A 19869-nucleotide genomic window follows, 5' to 3' on the forward strand; every position below is an offset into this window, starting at 1 on the left:
CCACTCTGCCACTGCCTTCCCCACACGTCCTTAGATTTTAATCTTGAGTTTTAATTTGTTTATCCCAAAGATGCTTTTTCAAAAGACAACTGGACTTTTTATTTTTCTTTGAAGACCTGTCATTTCTCATCCAAGAGGCTTCTTCATTTATTTATGTTTTAATATAGATATATTTTTATGACTATAAGCCACCCAAACTACCTTATGGTAAGATGGGCAGTCAATGAGTGAATGAATGAATCACCACTTTTTGGACTGCTTCTGGAACAAAATAACCATTAATGTGTGTTATTAAGTAACTTAGAAGTAATATGCACCAGAGATAAATTCCTTGTGTGTCCAATCACACTTGATCAATAAAGCTATTCTATTCTATTCTATTCTATTCTATTCTATTCTATTCTATTCTATTCTATTCTATTCTATTCTATTCTATTCTATTCTATTCTATTCACAAGCAAGTGAACTGAAATATTTTGTGGAAAAATATGTTATAGGCCTACATTAACATGGGACTATAACTCCTGGTAAACAGAATGCATTTTAAGAACTTTTTCCTTTATGAATCAGGACTTCTTGGCCCTGCAAAAAGAGATGCATGGCTACAGTTAAGAGCAGAGATTGAAGCTCTCACTGACTCCTGGCTGACCAATGCACTTAAATCATTATCAATTATTAGTACAAGGTGAGTACAAACTTAATTTTTAAAAAATCATTTGCTATATTGCAGAAGCAAAACAATATTAAAGGCAAGAGCAGACAAAAAGATGCTTGTGGGCACTCAGTTTCCTGCAGATATGTTCTACAAACCCATTAGGCTTCCTGCATTTTTTGACTTGGCCTTTTTAATTCCTGTTCTAATCAGAATTGAATGGGTGGGGAAATGCTAGCAGACAGTATTCTCTTTATTAACAGGAATGCCTCCATGGCCCTTAGGCATTTTTGGAAAATAAAAATAGAGGATTACTACAACACTATACTTGATGAGGAAGCATGACTGCCACTTGAAAATAGATTAGAGTGAGCAGAGTGGTTAGAGGGAGTGATGAGTGTTTACAGACTCACTACACTCAACATTGAAGGCATTTGGTAAGGGTAATATTCCAAAGGCATCTCCTGGCCAACAGAATACCCACCTATCCCTTATATAATGCAAAGGTGATATTGTAAGTAGAAAATTAGGTGTTGAGGTAGTCCCCAACTTACAACCATTTGTCCAGCAACCATTCAAAGTTACAATGGCAGTGAACAAATGGTGGTTACAGCTATTTTCATCTCAGCATCCCAGGAAATATGTGAGTGTGATCTAGAAGCTTGGCAAGTGGATCATATTACTGACTGGTTGCAGTGCCTGATGATCACATGATTGTTATTTGCAACCTTTCTTATTGGCTTCCCCAGGATGTCATTTGGGAAATCAGCAGGAAAGGTCACAGATCACTGGGATAAGTTTCCACCACCTACATGCCTTCTCCCAACCCCTCTGCACTTGTGCTGTGCTTCTCACACACATCCTCGTGCACTTTCCACAACTTGCACTACAGTCTCCCAGACCTACAGCTTTGGGGACCTCTCCCAACTGCATCACTTAGCAATGGAAATTGCTGTAGTAAATCAAGGACTACTGTACAGGGAACTGCAAGCCAAACTATTCGCCCATCTAGCTATCATACTCTATAAACTGTATAGCCTATAAAATTATATTGATTTCTTTGTAAGTTCAAAAAATGATAAAAATGGACAAAAAGGCTGTTTTTCAATTCATAAAGTAGTATATTCTATGAATTTAGAAACTCAGCTGAAGATGGAATATCACAATTGTGAAACTTGCAATGTACAGAATATTGAAATACTTATTATTGTTGTAGTAATAATTAAAGTAGTAACTGATGGCTGATCTATAGCTAATTTGTTTTATCATTGTGCAGATGTATACTCTGTCTTTCTCTATAGGAGTAACTGTGTAAATGTCTTGGTAACAACAACTCAACTTGTACCAGCCCTAGCAAAAGTTCTTCTGTATAGTTTAGGAGGTGTTTTTCCTATTGAAAATATTTACAGTGCAACTAAAATAGGTACGTATCTCAATTCCTTTCCATTTATATAGTTTGCTGGTGGTTTCCAAATGTCTTCTAAACTACTAACGGCACTTTAGTTCAGTTAAGGAAGATCTTCACTTGTAAGAATTGTACATAAAAACTATACATAAAGATCAGATAACTAGATTCCTAGTTTTACACACACACACACATACACACACACAAACACACTTTTGGATGTACCAACCCCTCATTATCATTAGTAAGGCTATTCAAGCATTTGAAAGAAGTACTTTACAAACATGTATTTTTCCTCTAATCATTAAAATAGGCTGGGTTTTGTTTTGTTTTTGCAAGGCACAACTATTCCTGAAGCAAAGGGACTGCATGCTTGAATAGCTTTCAAAGCAACTGTACAAATAAACAGCAGCTTTGATGATTTGAAGAGAGATGTTTTGTTCATACACCTGCATATTGTGATATACCTTTTAAAAATGCTCTGCGTGCTTCATTGCCACAAATCTTTATTCAGAAAGAGTTGACCCTCTCCCAGTATGGAAAATTTATTGAACTTGAAAATGTTGAAGTTGTTTACTTGAAAATAAAAAGGGCTACTCTAAGAAAACAAGTGCAACTTTTGGGATGCCCAGAGTGAGGGAGAGTAGACAATCTGGCTCTTTATGTCCAGAGGAACAAAAAAAATTGCATGCTCTGTTAGGGTTTTATCGGGACACCTTGCATGTTGTCTTGAAATATCAAATATTAGCTTACCTAAGTTTCCTGTGAGTTGTGGCAGAAAATAAACTTAAAAAGGCACTAATATTATGGAAGTTTTTGTAGCGTATGATTTTTTTTTTTTTTTTGGAATATGCATCCCTTAGCCTTTTTAGAGATCACTGTGATATTTCTTTTTTGAGAGCACAAATAAATAGTGCATTATTTTTCAGGAAAAGAAAGCTGTTTTGAGCGTGTAGTATCCAGGTTTGGCACTAACATAACTTATGTTGTGATTGGAGATGGCCGAGATGAAGAGCATGCAGCTAACCAGGTAACTTCTCTCTGAACTCTTATCTCATTTATCTTCCAGGAAAAGAAAGTTGCTTTGAACGAATAATGCAAAGGTTTGGCAGAAAAGTAGTATATGTTGTAATTGGGGATGGTGTAGAAGAAGAACAGGCAGCAAAAAAGGTAACTTGTTTCATGAAATGTTAGTGTGTTCCATAAATATTTATGCAAGCTTATTTTGTTTGCATTTCTGTCAAATTATTTCAGTAACATATGCCAAGATCATAAGAATAAGATATAATCAAACCATTTGGATTCAAACACAGGCTTTATGGGGATGGGCAAGATGTGAAAATTAAATAATATATATATATATTGATTATAGATCTTTAAAAAAAAACTAACTCTAGCCAAATTAAACACCTCATGTGGATTTGCAAGGCCCAGCAAAGTGTGTTTTGTGTCATATAAGGGAAACAGCACATTGATCTTCTAACAGATCTGAAAAGGGAATAATATGCCAAGAGCTAGTTATTTCAGAGTATAAGCTATAAATGTATTTTAAGAAATTGATTACAATTTAAATTGTTTTTATTCTCAAGACAGGCCCAGCTGCATTTATTCCACATTTATATTTAGAGAGCTGTGATTTCTATTAAATTGAACATTAAATCTTTGAACACTTAGTGTTCAGTGTAAAACAGTTATATAGAAGATTTCAGCAGTGTATACTTGCCTTGGACTGCATACAGGTAGTCCTCAACTTATGTCATTAAAGTGAGAAATTTGTTAAAGTGAGTTTTGCCCCATTTTATGACTTTTCTTGCCACATTGTTAAGTGAATCCGGCTTCCCCATTGACTTTGCTTTTCAGTAGGTCACAAAAGGGGATCACATGACTCCAGGATGCTGCATCTGTCATAAATGTGAGTCAGTTGTCAAGCATCCAAATGTAAATCACATGACCATGGGGATGCTGTAACGGTCATAATTGTGACAAATGGTGAAAAGTCATTTTTTTAAGTGCCATTGTAACTTTGAACAGTCACTAAATAACCTGATATAAGTCAAGGACTACCTGTATAAAATATATAATATAGTTATTGTGTATAGTTGCAGTGCTGGTTCCAAATGGTTGCCTTATAGATGTAATATATAGATGTTGAGATTGTCTGGTAGCCTATTCAGGAAACCGGGTGACTGATTATTTTAGAGTTGGCATGCTTCCCTCTAACTGTACTTGTTGTGTGCATGAACATTTGTAGAAATTTGTTTTTTAAAAAAGAAGGCAAATTCTTCAAATAGATCTGCAGTCAGTAAAAATAAAGTTATTAAAATGCGTATCACACATGCTCATGCCTTTTTGCAATGTTTTTAATTGCAGAAAAGGCATATTCCTCATAAGACTTTGCTTTCCTAAATTCACTGGAGTCAGACTGATAACTTGGTTAATCATAGTAGAAGTTTTGATTATTGAATAATATAATCTAAGTAACCATGTTGCTTTCAAGGAAAGTTTCATACATGACAGCAATTTAATTTCATATATAACCAATACAGATTTTCTTTTTGGTATCTCCCATATAGACAGAATTATATTTGGGGGTATATTCTGGGTAATCACCATTCAGAGAGAAACGTGCTATATTGTAAAGGTTAAACTGAAAGTGAGTGCTAAAATTAAATGTGTGGTATGTTCATTTGCCTGCTTTTTCTCGAGTATTGCATTTTCTGAAGACATCACAAGGCATGACAATTGTAAATTAAAACTAAGTAAAAATCATTAATATTTTATAGATCATGGATTTTCCCTGTATTATACAAAATATATTTTGTCACGAAGATTATTACATACTTGATTGCTACCAAATTTACTTCTTTGAAATGAAGCTATGTTATTCCTTACATATGTTCTGGTAAATAAAGTTGGAGTAACAATTTGGTACAGTAGTTAAGGCATCAAGCTACCTTATTTTCCCCGAAAATAAGACCCAACCAGAAAAAATAAGCCCTAGCATGATTTTTCAGGACGCTCGTAATATAAGCCCCACCCACAAAATAAGCCCCAGACAGACAGACACATTTAGTACCATATTTCTCCCAAAATAAGACCAAACTTTTGCAGCAAAAATTAACACAAGAACCAATCTTATTTTTGGGGAAACATGGTAGAAACTTGGAGACTTTGAGTTCTAGTCCTGCCTTAGGCACAAAGCCAGCTGGGTGACCTTGGGTCAGTCTTTTTTTTCAGCCCTAGGAAGGAAGCAATGGCAAACCACTTCTGAAAAACTTTGCCAAGCCAAGAAAACTACAAGGACTGGTCTAGGCAATCTCTGAGAAACAGATACAATTGAACAGAATAATAATTTAAAAAGTTGAATTTATTAAGGGGCTTATGCAGCTTTTTGTATATTTTTTTCAGATCTATTTGGACATTTGCTTTGTTTTATTTTCTTATTTATGTCTTACTAAGAAAAATCAAGATAATCATAATATATAAAAAGAAAATATGTGATGTGTATGATATATTGTTCATTGTTCTTGCCTTCTCTCCCTCCCTCTAACGAATGCAGCATAACATGCCTTTCTGGAGAATATCTAGCCACTCTGACCTTCTGGCTCTACACCAAGCACTGGAATTAGAGTATTTGTAACTGTTCCTTTTTTTATACATATTTCAAAGTACACTGATTATTTTTTTTACTTTGGATATGGTGCCTCCGGCTTTACACATATTATCGTCTTAAAAAGAAAGAGCAATATATGGATTCCATTGCGAAGAATTCAGATCACCGAATGGAGACAACGCGTTTTAATACGACATAAAGGATTCTCTACATGGTCTTATATATTCAGCATTTTGATGATTGAAGAACTAGAAAAATGGTTGCTGGTATGCACCAAATGAGCCCTAGCCAGAGTGAACAAGGTTTGCAGTAGACAAGGAGAAGGAGAAGAATGAATGCATTTTGTGAATGACAAGGGTGGTGTTCAACAACATTCCTCACTATGAGATATATTCTCAGCACGGAGGTTTGAATCAAACTTTAGGCTACCTACCTGACTCAGAAAATTGGGATGCACTTGGACTATACATTGGCAGTCCTGTCTCAATCTGTAATAGGTGTAAATTATTAAATGAAAATAATTTGCCGTGACATTAGCAACTGATTTTGGAAGTGGATGCAATTTATTATATTGTTTTGTTTTGAAGGTGTGTGGAAAGGGGTATATAATAATAATTGTCTCTTTTATAAACTTGGCAGACAGAATGTGCATAATGATGTGTTGTGCCTTAAATGACAAGATCTTGTTTGTGTGTTACAATGTAACATTGGTTTAAAATTATGTAGATAAAAAGATGACTCTTTGTGATAATTTTTGACATGACCAAATTTCAAATTCAAGTAATCAGTACTGCATAAAAGCAGTTTAAATGTTTGTTGCAGTAAGAGAAAAAAAATATAACTGAAAGTTAGTGCTTTTATTTAGATTCTTAATAATTCCACTGATTGTATGCAAATACTTTTTTAAAAAAATGTCAAGAGATTGGAATATTGGGTACTGTGAGCAAATAGTTAACATGGCAAATTATTTGACAATTTTTCCTTAATTTTTGTGTTAAAAAAGTATAATACACATGGATAACTTGTGCTGCAATGAGTTTAATTTATGGAGTATGTGTAAAAAAAACCCAACAGGCTACTCTTACCTATTGACCTGGTATCAAATTATAATGTAGTATATTTAACATTCAGTAAGGTACATATAAACATGGCTGAATGTGATACAGTGAAACTTTTAAGTAAAAGAAAACAGCTAAATAAAAAAAGGAGTTGCTAGCTCTTTGTGCAACAAAAAATACAGTAGACAAACCAAAAGATTGCTAGATGAACAATAATATTCTCCTAAAATTGTCAAGTAAAGGAAAATGTAATTTATAAATTACCCATTATGTGGTCCAGTCCAAAAAAAAATATCCTTTCAATTCATGAGTTTCTACCAGCACTTAAAGTGATTCTGGAGCTGTAGGTCAGCATGAATCCCAGTGGGATGCTCTGTTCCTCTGGTTAGTTTTTCCTAAGCATATTGACTATGCTTACATTTATTTGCAGCAGTGGTTTTTCTAACATTGCACTATATTATGGATTCTGGAATAAACCAGAGTTGGTTTGGTTCATACAATATATGAAGTCAAAAATCAAACAATTTGAATGTGTAAATTCAGTCCTGCATATCATTTTGATCTCGTGTTTGCATAATAATAGTGTGCAAGTCATTTGTTACAAAGGAGGTGGGCAGCATGTGTTACCCTGTCTGTGGCAACACCCCACCCACTTTAGAATCCCCCCCTCCCCAAGAACTTAAACAAGCTGTGACCTTGATATGGACAACAAGAGTATTTTTGTTCCTTCTAACTTCTAAGGATTTCTAACTTGAGATGGATGGTTGTAACTCCACTGTGTTTATTTTAATGCTCTGTTTTACAGGTAGTCCTCGACTTACAGCGGTTCATTTAGTAACCATTCAAAGTTACAATGGCACTGAAAAAAGTGACTTATGACTGTTTTTCACACTTACAACTATTGCAGCATCCCCATGATCACAAGATCAAAATTCAGATTCTTGGCAAATGACTCCTATTTATGACAGTTACAGTATCCTGGGGTCAGGTGATCCCCTTTTGCAACCTTCTGACAAGCAAAGTCAGTGGAGAAGCCAGATTCACTTAATGGCCGTGTTACTAACTTAACAACTGCAGTGATTCACTTAACAACTGTGACAAGAAAGGTCATAAAATGGGGCAAAACTCACCTAACAAATGTCTCATCAACATAAATTTTGGGCTCTATTGTGGTTGTAAGTTGAGCACTACCTGCACTGCTTTTATTTTTAAAGTCGATTTTGTGATATTTTCCTCTTAACTGCCTTGTATACCTTTCTTAGGGCCAGATTCTCTCCTCTCTAGTTGTCACAAGTTGTTTGTTTCAATTCAGTGATTCTGTGATTTTTCTGGTGACGTATAATTTGTGGATAAGCCTTGTGGGAGGGGGGGGGAAGGAATGAGACTGGATAGTATTTAAGAACAGAGTAGCAGCCTCCTGATGTAATTAATGGCTGTTGCAGTTATGCTTTGCACGCGTGGCTGAGGGCCAGTTGGATACGGGACAAAGAGAATGGGCTTCCCAATTTGTTTGCTGTGATGGCAAATCACTCTTAAAAAACACTACCACAAGAGTTTAGAAAACCTGAAACACTTCGAGTGTAGACAGAAAATGAAGGAAGATAAAGCTGAGAATCTGCAAGATGAATTGGCACTACAGAAAAATGTAACCATTTATATGATAGCACAGTGGATCTCCATACAGGTAGTTCTTATTTACCAATCACAGTTAGGTTTGGTGGCAACTCTAAATCTAAGCAACTTGGTTGTAGAGTGAAACATGTGATTATGCCCAACTTAACGAATGAACTGCGGTCATTAAGCAAGTCCCCACAAACTTGCCATTGCCATTAAGTGGAACAATGACCGCGACTTTCAACTATCAGCCAGCCTCCCCACTGATTTGTTAAAAGCCAGCTGTGAAAGCCAGAAATAGTGATCACGTGACCGTTGCAAATGTACACCTGTTGCCAAGTGCCCAAATTGCACTCTAGTGATGGCAGGAATGCTGCAACAGCCACAAATATAAAGTCATAAATTTCTTTTCTCAGGCTGTCATAACGTTGAGCAGTCACTGCAAGGAGTTGGTAAGCTAGGTCTAGCCGTACCATTATTGGCCGAATGAAAATCCTTGCAAAATTCAGAGACTTAATAATAGAAAAACACAGGTGCCATTTTGCCTTACAGAACAGTTAGATGAAAATGCACTCTGGAATGAAATGTTCATTGTTTTTTTCAGAGATAAAATTCTTTGATGAAGACAGGGTACTCAACATTTATATCTCTCGAATGCACAAAAATAGTGTTCAGATATGAAGGTCTACAATATGAATATAAAATCAGTTGAAGTGAATTTCTTTTCTGTGCTATCCTCTGCATTAATAAAATTCTAATTTAAAAGAGCTTAGAAATAGTATTTCTCACAATTTCACTTGTGATTATTTTTAATGCAGCAAACATTTTATTTTTTCAAACTTGTTATTTTAAACTTGTTTTATTTGCCCAAAGGACCACTGAAAATTATTGTATCAGCTTGAAATGTTTTTGGGTCTTCTTTGGATATTTAGAAATAAATAGGTTAAAAATGTCCATAAAATGTTCATAAAGTCTGCAAGCCATCCAACCAATTTTACACTTTTCACATATTTTAATTACGTAAGGTGAAAATTCACAAACCCTTATTCCTGGTCACAGACTATAATAAAAATATCTATGAATCATTAAACAATGTGTATTTTTAATCTAGCCATAAAATTATACTTCTTATAAAAAGTGTTCCTCAATAATTTCAAGATATTCTATAAAAATATGAATGGAAGCTGTTTTATCAAAATGACAGAGTGGCACTGCAGTATATGTTTGTTTGGCAGTGATGTACTGTTGACAGATTGCAATGTTTTCAGTTGACATAATCACTTTTCTTTATTCTGCTTTACATTTGAATTTGCTAAACATTGCTCCATTATTATTGTATCCATTAATGCTTTGACAAAAAATTATGAAATCTCATGCATAATAACAAGGATCAGAACTGCCAAACTTTTAGATACAGAAATAAGCAGTGTCAAATACTGTCCTTTTAAGTGATTCCTTAAAAAATGATAATGGAGACAAGCAGGACATTGCTGCTGAATTAAAATTTGAGGCAAATTAAATTGACCTGATTTTGGCATTTGAGGAAGGTTAAAATAATTGCAGGACAAGTAAGAGAAGATTATTCTAGATTTTTTTTAGAAAAAAGTTTTAAGAATTTGGATTGCCATTGCTTTTTCTCTTGCATCTGTGTGCATATGCAGACACACACAATGTTTGTTAAATAGCCGTGCACTTAAGACAGTGTATACTGCAGATTATGCTTTGCAATTGCTGTACCAATTTGAACAGAAACGGCACTTAAATATGAAGCACTTTAAATATAGGGCTTGAGATAGAAGAACAGCACAATTTAATTTAAGAGAAGTACAAAGTAATAATGGATAGAGGGTTCAAATCAATAAACTATAGTAGTTTATTGGAAATATGAAGTATGTAGAGAGTGTTCTACATTTTTACATACAGTCTCTTCCTTTAGGACTTTGCATGCCCTCCTTTCTCCCCTCTTCATTAGCCGTTGGCCATAGTGCATCCATTGTTCCTTCTTGTGGCAGACCTACCCATGGCCTTCCATTATCTGGCTGCAGTTGTATGGAGAGAATTTATTTTTCTCCCTGTACAGATCATTTTTAATAGCTGGAGGGTTTTTTAGTCATACTTCTTCCCAAATAAAGGTAGCAATTGGAGCCAATTTAAGTAAGTAAAATATGTTTGCAAATTCTCTAATAGGGTAACGTCTTAATTAGGACCAACTTAAATATTGTGTAAGGGACGCGGTGGCTCAGTGGGTCAGGACGCTGAGCCTGTCAATCAGAAGGTTGGCAATTTGGCGGGTCAAATCCCGAGTGCCGCGTAACAGAGTGAGCGCTTGTTACTCATCCCAGCTTCTGCCAACCTAGCAGTCGAAAGCACGTAAAAATGCAAGTAGAAAAATAGGGACCACTACAGTGGGAGGGTAACAGAATTCTGTGCACCTTTGGCGTCTAGTCATGCCGGCCACATGACCACAGAGACATCCTCAGACAAGCGCTGGCTCTTCGGCTTTGAAACGGAGATGAGCACCAGCCCCTAGAGTCAGAAACGACTAGCACGCATGTGCGGGGGAACCTTTACCTTTACCTAAATAATGTAAACCAAACATGAATTTAAAAGGACTTGCTAATTCATAGTAAATGTGCTGTTGAAATAGGTTGAGCAACAGAACCCAATCTAAATCTCCGTATATTGAAAAATATGGGCTGTGTCCATTTTAATTTTAGATGTGATTTTCATTTTGGATGGGGGGGAGGAGGGTTGGAGCCACGTTTAGACGCTTGAATCAATGTGGTATTTAGTTCTTTAGCGTGAAGCATAACTGACATGAGCCAATATTGCATTTGAATGCCCAGCAATAGCAGCCTTATGGAACTTTTAAAGCCAAGGACCTGTGTAATGTAAATCATGATTTTATCTAGGATAATATTATTTAAGAAATTGTAAATTAATATTGAAAGCTTGTACAAAATGTGTATATCTTTAGTATTTCTCAATAAATACATGTGGAAATATTGTCATTTTCTGCACAATCATAACACTCCTGTATCCTTGATTTTCTTTTTTGAAATGTCTCTTTTGCAATGCATTGTAAAAATAATTGGCCTGATCCAAAACGGAGTGCCTCAAAACAGCTTAAATATAGTGATTCCCTAAATGAAAAGCCTAGTTGATCAGCTGTTTAGCCAGAAATGGTATCCCTAGTCCTTTCCTTGTTCTGATTGGAAGAATTAACCCTTTGAAAAGGATCTTATGCATCCCAATTCAGCTGTTAAAACATACATTCAAGATTTAACTTTTATATGTTTTCTGTCAAAATAAGATCCTTGTGTAGAAGAGTATTTTGCACAATCAACTGCTCTACAGAATTTCTCTTCACGTTAAAAATTCAAAGTCAGTTTTCCTTTCTCCTATACACTAAGACATTTGTTTTCTGAGCATTCAGGAAACATTTTCTATCAACATGATTTATTGAAAAGCATAGGCTTCTGTAAGCTGATTTGGGCATTTTGAGGGAAGTTAAAATAATTGCAATAAGATTAGTGAAAAAATTTCTAAAAGAAGAAGTGTATCAAACAATTTCAGAATTTTTTTAAAAAACCTGCAAATTAAATCTATTATCATTTGGATTGCTATTGGTGCTTACGGCTTTCTTTCTCACGTGTGCCTGTGCACACATGCACAGAGAGTGGATTGGGTAATTAAACCTGTACTGAATACTATGCTTTCGCAATTGGTGTACCAATTTGAACAACACTTGAGACCCATATAGTATGACTGATGTTGCTCTTTGTATATAGTTGCAAAAAGTATTCTTTCCTCATCTTTTTTTTATTTTTATTTATTTATATTGCATATTTATTATTTTTACAAATAACTTAAGGTAGAGAATATATCCATGTCCCTAAAAATTTGTATCCCACATTATTTACATTTCCCACTGTAATCTTACACTAATACACAGTCTTAAGAATGATCGAGACACATTTCACAGGTTTTATTACAGTGTGCACTAAACCATATCCATAAGTTAATTTATAGAGGTGATTAACTTTCTAATTGGCAGTGCAAAAAAATTTATAAGAACAACAAAAGGTATATGCTCTTGAACAGCTGAGGCAAATATAGCTAAAAATAAGCCACCAACAAAATAAAAACTAAATACGTTAGATGCAGGACTTGAAAAATTAACCCCAATGTAACTGACTAAAACATTGTTGCTAGGGACTCTTGACTATTTTTAAGGAGTGACTGCTTCTATTCTGGGTTAGACAAGACAGATCATATTCTAGGGCCTCTTTCCCAAAAGGTAGTTTATAGGAATTGCTTTTAAAAGACCCTGAGATTTATTAGATGGAGTGACATAAATGTGACCTGGGATCTTCTTGTGGAATCTGAGCACATTGGTTATGATGCAGCTAAGTTTAAACAGACCACAGGCTATGTTGTCGTTGTCTGTAATTGGCTAAGAAAGGAAGGAAAAAATGTGCATGATAACTGTTTAAAAATTTTGGCATTGGCACCATGCATGATAAGCAACCCAGAGAGTTTCTGAATGTCAGCCAAATGTATAAGCCAGGAGCTATGATTTATTCACAGGCTAAACTAGGCCTACTGTTTCCTTTACAAATAAAAAGGGGAAAATTCTTCGTGCAATCCTGCAGTCATCCTATTTTTTTAGAAAAGTGTTTCTGAAAAAGCAACCTGAATCTGAAATCTAAAGCTAATCTTTGCGAGGATAGAAAAATATGAACAGCTTGGCTTCTATCCAGGAAGCCCAACAAACATTGGTTTTGTGCTATTCAGCTGCATAAGCAGGGTTGATAAGGGTTAAAAAAGTTAGGATGGCAATCTTGTCTTTTAGACTCCTCCCTCCACAACAGGCCTGATATTGCTGCTAAGCAGTATGAATGCAGATTTCCTGAATCAGTTCTGTGTCCTGAATGATTCCTGATACGTTATTTTAAAGTTCCAAAGAGCAACTAATGCTTGGATGGATCCCATTCCATTGTTCTTCCAATCTCTCACTTTCTGTGAAAAAAATAATAATATGCAAAGGATTTGCTGTACTTCTTAGCCATTTGATTACCAAATAAATTATTTTAAGTATAAAACTGAAGAGGGTGCTTCTCTGCAGAATCAAGAAACAAAATATGCTGAGTTCTCATTTGCATGACTCAGTTTTATATTTGCTTTTGCTGCATTCCAGGAACATATTCTTTGGGTTCACTTATGTATAATGTTGATCATTTTAATTATTGTAATCTAAATTGTGGTATGCTTATAGTACCATTATTAATATTCTACACATGAAGATAGTGCAGGTTTGTTAACTTGGTTTGTTGAAAATCTCATATTTAAACCTCACCATTGCCAGAATGAGCCAGGAGCAACTCCTGACACTTTGAAAGATGATCTTATATCTGTAGAAGCAAACTACACACATGCTCTATTCACTTGTCTTCATCAGGTGTCTGTGTAACGTGGGTCTCAGATTAGTGGTTCATCTTTTTTCCACCTCATATTTGCTCTTTTGATTAGTCTAAAACTATTGTGTGATCTCCTGATGCAATAGTCGATCCTGTTTTTTTAAAAATAAAATAAAATAAATTCTTTCACCTTTAAGATGTGTGGCTTTGTCATGTGCCATGATACACAAGACAGATAAGCCTTGAGTTGATTTTCTTAAAAGCCGTCTTTTGCACTAAAAAACATCCTGTATACATTTTATATTTCTATTTACATCTCCATCTCTTTGTAAGTGGAATCGTAGAAAAAGAATGAGGTGTATGGTTTTCCCTAGATCAGACAGGTCAAACACAAGGCCCGGGGGCCAGATCTGGACCGCGAAGTGGTTTCATGTGGCCTGCGAAGCCATCCTGCAAACAGTGAGGGGACGGCCTCCACTGCCTTGGCCCTGGCCCAGAGACCCTCCTTCTGCCAGAGACCCTCAGATCTGTCCCACTCCTGCCCAGGCCACCATAGGCACCCTTGATGCGAACGATGTAGAGCTGGTCACGCCCACCCAGTAGGCTATACGCACTCTAGCCATGCCCACCCAGTAGGCCATGCCAACCCAGGCCATACCCACCCGGCCCCCTGAGGGCAACCACAATGCTGATGCGGCCCTCAATGAAATTGAGTTTGACACCCCTGCCCTAGATGCATAGTTCCTCCCGCCCCCCCCCTTTTTTTTAAAAAAAAAGTAGTCAATGCATACAGACTGTAAGCGTTAGTTAAGCATTTTTAGCTGATGTCCTGAATCTTATTTCTTCTGTCTTTGCTTTTCTGGGGACATGATAATCAGCATAGCATAATGTCAGGGTTTCTTCCAGACTCTTTATCAATTAGTTCAGCCTATCAAGATCTCAACTCTTTGATACCCAGTTTAGCCATCCAGAGCAGGAAATTGATGGGTATGGTTAAGTGGACTTCTTTATCCATGTATTGTGGAATGTCTGAGGCATGTGTCAGCTGCTGGGAATATATTTTTTCAAAGCAGCAAATGTGATTAGTCCGGAAGAACAGACAGACTGAAGTTCATCCCTGAGAGACAACCCTCTGCATAGAAGGGGATCGCTGCATGGTGTTTGCACCTAAGCCAGTTTCAGAGTTCATCTGATGTGATCTATGGGCTTTCTGACAGCTGAAGAAACATGGCATAGATCATTTTATCTATTTATCTATCTGCCTCTAATATTATTCATGCCTCTTATTCTTACAATAATCTATTCAAGAAACTTCATCCAGCTGGGAGTTCAGTGTATCCTGTCTAGCTACTTGCTGCCTCGGGGCAAAACAGTGTCTGAGTTTCTTTCAGATTTTATATACAGGTAGTCTTCACCTTACAACCATTCATTTAGTGTCCAGTCAAAGTTACAACGGCACTGAAAAAAGTGATTTTTGACAATTTGTCACACTTAAGACCATTACACCATCCCTGTGGTCACATGATAAAAATTCAGAGGCTTGGCAACTGCCTCATATTTGTGATGGTTGCGGTGTCCCAAGGTCAGGTGATCATCTTTGGCAATCTTCTGACAAGTCAATGGGGAAGCTTAAGAACTGCAGTGATTCACTTAACAACTGTGTCAATAAAGGTAAAATGGGGCAAAAAACCTCACTTAACATCTGTTTCGCTTAGCAACAGAAATTTTGGGCTCAATTGTGGTTGTAAGTTGAGAACTACCTGTAATTTTTAATTATATAAATTATATTCCTACATCACTATAACCACTTAGAGAAACAGAAGTAACTACTACAGAAAAAGCACTTTCCAAAAAAGATTTTGTACTAACCACAAAACTGATTTAAAAAATTTCCTACCACGTGATTTTTCCCTTCTACATAGGAATACTTCACTAGTTAGCATAAATGAATGTAGATATGAATGTACCATAAGCAGTGTGGAAACTACTACAAATCTATATACATCGTATGAGGCGAAATAAGTATGTAGTTCTAGGAGCTGGAGTTTGAGTGCAACATATTTATCTGTGGTTTTTTTTAAAAAAAAATAAACAACAACAGTTCATCTGATTCTGTTTATCCAGTGTATTTATGAAAATATTTGGATCTGTAATACATTATTGGCAGCAATTACAGTAAAGTTTTAGAATAGTAAAATTTTCCTGCGAGTCCCTTGGACTGCAAGGCGATCAAACCGGTCAGTCCTAGAGGAGATCAACCCTGACTGCTCTTTAGAAGGCCAGATCCTGAAGCTTAAACTCAAATACTTTGGCCACCTAATGAGAAGGAAGGACTCACTGGAGAAGAGCCTAATGGTGGGAAAGATTGAGGGCAAGAGAAGAAGGGGACGACAGAGAATGAGGTGGCTGGATGGAGTCACTGAAGCAGTAGGCATGAGCCTAAATGGATTCCAGAAGATGGTAGAGGACAGGAAGGTCTGGAGGAACGTTGTCCATAGGGTCGCGATGGGTCAGACACAACTTTGCAGCTAACAACAAGAAGAAGAAGAAGATTATGTTTTGACTTAGGCCCAAAAGCAAAATAAGTTTCATTACAAAGCTTCAGCCTGCTTTGTGCCACAAAATATTTGCTTCTTAGTTTTGGAGAGGGAAAATGGATTCAAGGATCTACAGGACCATTCTTAATAGACTTGGCATTCATACCACTCTCAGTTGCTCCAGTCACAACTTCCTGGATAGATCATGAAATCAAGGCCTCTTGAGACTGTTAAGTCAACTCCAGAATTACAGCATATTGTTGTTTGTCTACTACAGGGTGCTTATCAGTGAGATCTAGCTGCTTTCAGAGGCAGTTCAATTTAAAGATAAAGTATCCCTATCCTTCATCATTCCATTGTTCAGCCTCAATGCATAGGCTACATAGAAGGAGAACATTTCAGCCCATATCTCCAATGGAGTCGGTTTATGGAAAGCTATTTGTAAGAGTTGCAAGGAAGGATTCTTTTCCCCCCATGCTGGTGTAGCCGTGTTCATTTGTGACTGGCAGCAAATTACCACTCCCTTTGAACATGAACCACCTTTTCAACATATTTTGATCTGGCTATTGTCATTCCCCATTCCAAGAAATGCTGGTAGCTGCAGGGAGAGTTTGGAGACAGGCAGGGCAAGAATGCACCTCAGTAAATTTATGCTTGCAGATGTAATTATTTTCTCAATTAAAGAATAGAACTATTTGGGGGGGCATTCTTGACTGGTCATTAGACCCCCCTGGATACCCCTGACTATTTAAAAGATTGTATGATGAATAAAGCATCCATGTTTTGATGTATCTCTGTTTGGTCACGATGACCATTTCTAGGTTGATTCTCAGTTGTGATTTAGATACAAAGTGTGAATTCTACACAAAACAGAAGATGGGGAATTGCAGTTTTCTGATTTCTACCATAGTTCCTACTTCTTTGTTTGCAATCATACACAATCTTGCTGTGCTGGATGGCAGATACATTTTTGACTTTTAGTATAACTCCAAAGATAATGGGAGGCACTTCTTTTTTTAAGCTGGTTGAAAACATTGCATGTTAACATTACTACTTAACAAAATCAAATTAGCAGACTGTCATATTGTAAAATACATTACTTGTTTGCCGAAATGTTCCCGCAACTTTTGGTGGAACAATAAATGCCATCAATTCTCTTCCTTGGCCAGTCACAATCTAGAGTATGTGCCACCCACCACAGTTAGATGTTTAAAAAATGAGTCCTCAGTCTGGAAAGAATGAAAATCTACCCCTCCTGGTAGAATAAAGCACTTGAAAATGCTTTTAGTTGATAATAGCAGTTGAAGTAGTCATTATCGAGCTGAGTTTCTGAGTTGTTAGGGAAAACCCAAGTAATGTTGCTTCCTGTTTCTTGATTGTATTTGTCTATTTCACAGTTAGTGTCCTCATCTGACCAGCAAAGTTTAAGAACTGACTGCGTTAATTGATTCTCTATTTACCAAGTTGTTTCTGTACTTTACAGTCTATTGCATAAGATCCTTATTCATATTGCCTGAATGTTTGATTTCAAAATGCAGGAATCCCTTTGATTGCACCTATTTTAAAAGCTGATTTTTCTGTTGACAAGTTATTTTTTTGGTTATTGTTTTTGGCAAATAATCCATTCCTGCCGGAAGTGCATCTATTTTGACTGCCCAGTTCAGAACATTACCTGCACAAACGAAGTGTCTGCATTCCAATTTGAAAGTTGCACGTTATATCAGTTACCCCAAAATATAATGTTGCTGTTTGCGGGTGCTCAAACCCTGATAACAAAAGCCCCTAAGGGAACATCTTTCTTTTAATTCTGTTGCAATGAGGCTTTCTGCTCATTGCAGTTACTTCCAAGGACCAGAACAAAATGACATTCTGAAAACTTTATGGAATCTTGCAAAAATAAATTGTAAGGGCTGAAAGTTTTCATTGTTCAAGTATCTCTTCAGTGACCTAACAGAATAACATAGTTGGAAGGAACTTTGGAGGTCATCTAGTCCAACCCCCCTGCATGACAGCAGGCTAGTCTACTGGTTGATTGTTCCTACCATTAGGCAATTCTCCTTAGTTCTAGGCTGGCTCTCTCTCTGATTAGTTTCCATCCACTGTTTCTTGTTTATTGCCTCCAGAGGGTTTGGAAAATAGTTTGCCACCCTCATCTTTGTGGCTGCCCCTCAAATATTGGAGAATTTGTTTACAGAATTTGTTGCCTGAAATTGTAAGCTGTTCGTCCTTAAGGATGAGGTGTTTTTTTACTTTGGTAGTATTCTTCCAATGCTGTGACACCATTATTTGTTCAGCAATCAATCTGCCAATTCTTCTGTCTTGCTTGTTGTTCTTCGAGCAAAAAAAAAAAGGATTTAACCTAGGACATCAGTTGCAACTGTAAATTGAGGTCTCTAGAAAGCCAAAGGATGGCCCTAATCCTTTTTGGCAAGACTTTTCCAGCCCATCTATGTAAGAAAGAATCTAGAATGATCAAATGCTGCCCTCATCTGGTAAGCATTATGAATTTTATTTAAAGGTCTGAAATGGAAAAGCGCAATTCATCAACTTGGTACTCTCCGTTTCTGGGGGAGGTAAGGATGCAAATGAATTTGAAGCTGAACAAATCGGTAAAACAAATGATGATCATTCAGCTGCAGATTGTTAACAGCAAATCCTGAAGAGTAGATTTCCTAAGATCTGATATACCTAAAAAAAACAAACCTGGCACAATTTGGTGATCATACAGAAAGTGAGCAGGGAAAGCACTGAATACAATAATTACTTTTCTCTTTTTAATATGCATCCTCATATACAGTATGTACGTGCACATTCATGTGAACCTGGTCAAAAGAAAAGAAAATGTGTGAAAGCGTTCATTGATTTGACAAGAGTTCTCACTTCCTCTGTAACCTGTTGGAAACAATATTTTGGACCACATTAAAAAAATAATAATAATTGGTGCACAGGAATGTTAATTGAATTAGTCTTTGCAACATTTGGAATTGCCAAGAAATTTTAAAAATCCCTTGGACCTGTAAGAAGCAAACCACTTCCTCTCCCGCTTCCCACTGTTAAGCCAGCTCAGGAGGCAGTTTCTAAAAAAGTTATTTCGGTGGTGGAGAAAGTAGCTTTTATTGAGAAAACTATTCTACTTCATCAGGATGTAACTACTTCAGCTTTACAAGCCATTTACTATCAGCTGGGGGGTATTTAGCAAACAATTTGAAATCCAGAACTACTTCCTTAAGTTGAGTGGAGGCAGGTTGAGCTCATAGTCCAGCTGCAGCCTATCAGCGGATGTCTCTCACATTATGCTTAAAGTTGGAGACATAAGGAAGTATGAAAACTCCTGTTCTGGATGCAGATATAAGTTATCATAAAATTTGTTGCTAATACGGGAGATTGGTTAATAATGGAGATAGTGCACTTTTACTCTACAAACATGGAGATATTTATGAAACATTTTAATCCACTTTTTTAAAAAGTGGATTAAACTTTGCAGTGTTTTGCTATGTTCATTCAAAGGATATAGGCCAACCTCTAATTTTGCAGGAGATATTTGATATGATTGAAGCCATGAAATCCTAG

The 19869-nt window shown here is 36.4% G+C and overlaps 1 protein-coding gene across 4 annotated transcripts in view; it reads left to right on the plus strand.

Annotated features, from left to right (window-relative positions):
* Positions 1-11371, plus strand: part of EYA4 (EYA transcriptional coactivator and phosphatase 4) — a 112767-nt gene extending 101396 nt beyond the window's left edge. For all 4 annotated transcript variants that reach the window (XM_081346354.1, XM_081346356.1, XM_081346357.1 and 1 more), the window contains 4 exons: positions 571-685; positions 1954-2075; positions 3127-3227; positions 5617-11371. In XM_081346354.1, the coding sequence (XP_081202480.1) occupies positions 571-685; positions 1954-2075; positions 3127-3227; positions 5617-5697 (419 nt within the window). In that variant the 3' untranslated portion in view covers positions 5698-11371. The remainder of the gene's footprint in view (positions 1-570; positions 686-1953; positions 2076-3126; positions 3228-5616) is intronic.
* The last annotated feature ends 8498 nt before the right edge of the window (positions 11372-19869 follow it).

The sequence above is a fragment of the Vipera berus genome (genome assembly GCF_964194415.1).
Source record: "Vipera berus genome assembly, chromosome: 1".
Lineage (NCBI taxonomy): Eukaryota > Metazoa > Chordata > Lepidosauria > Squamata > Viperidae > Vipera > Vipera berus.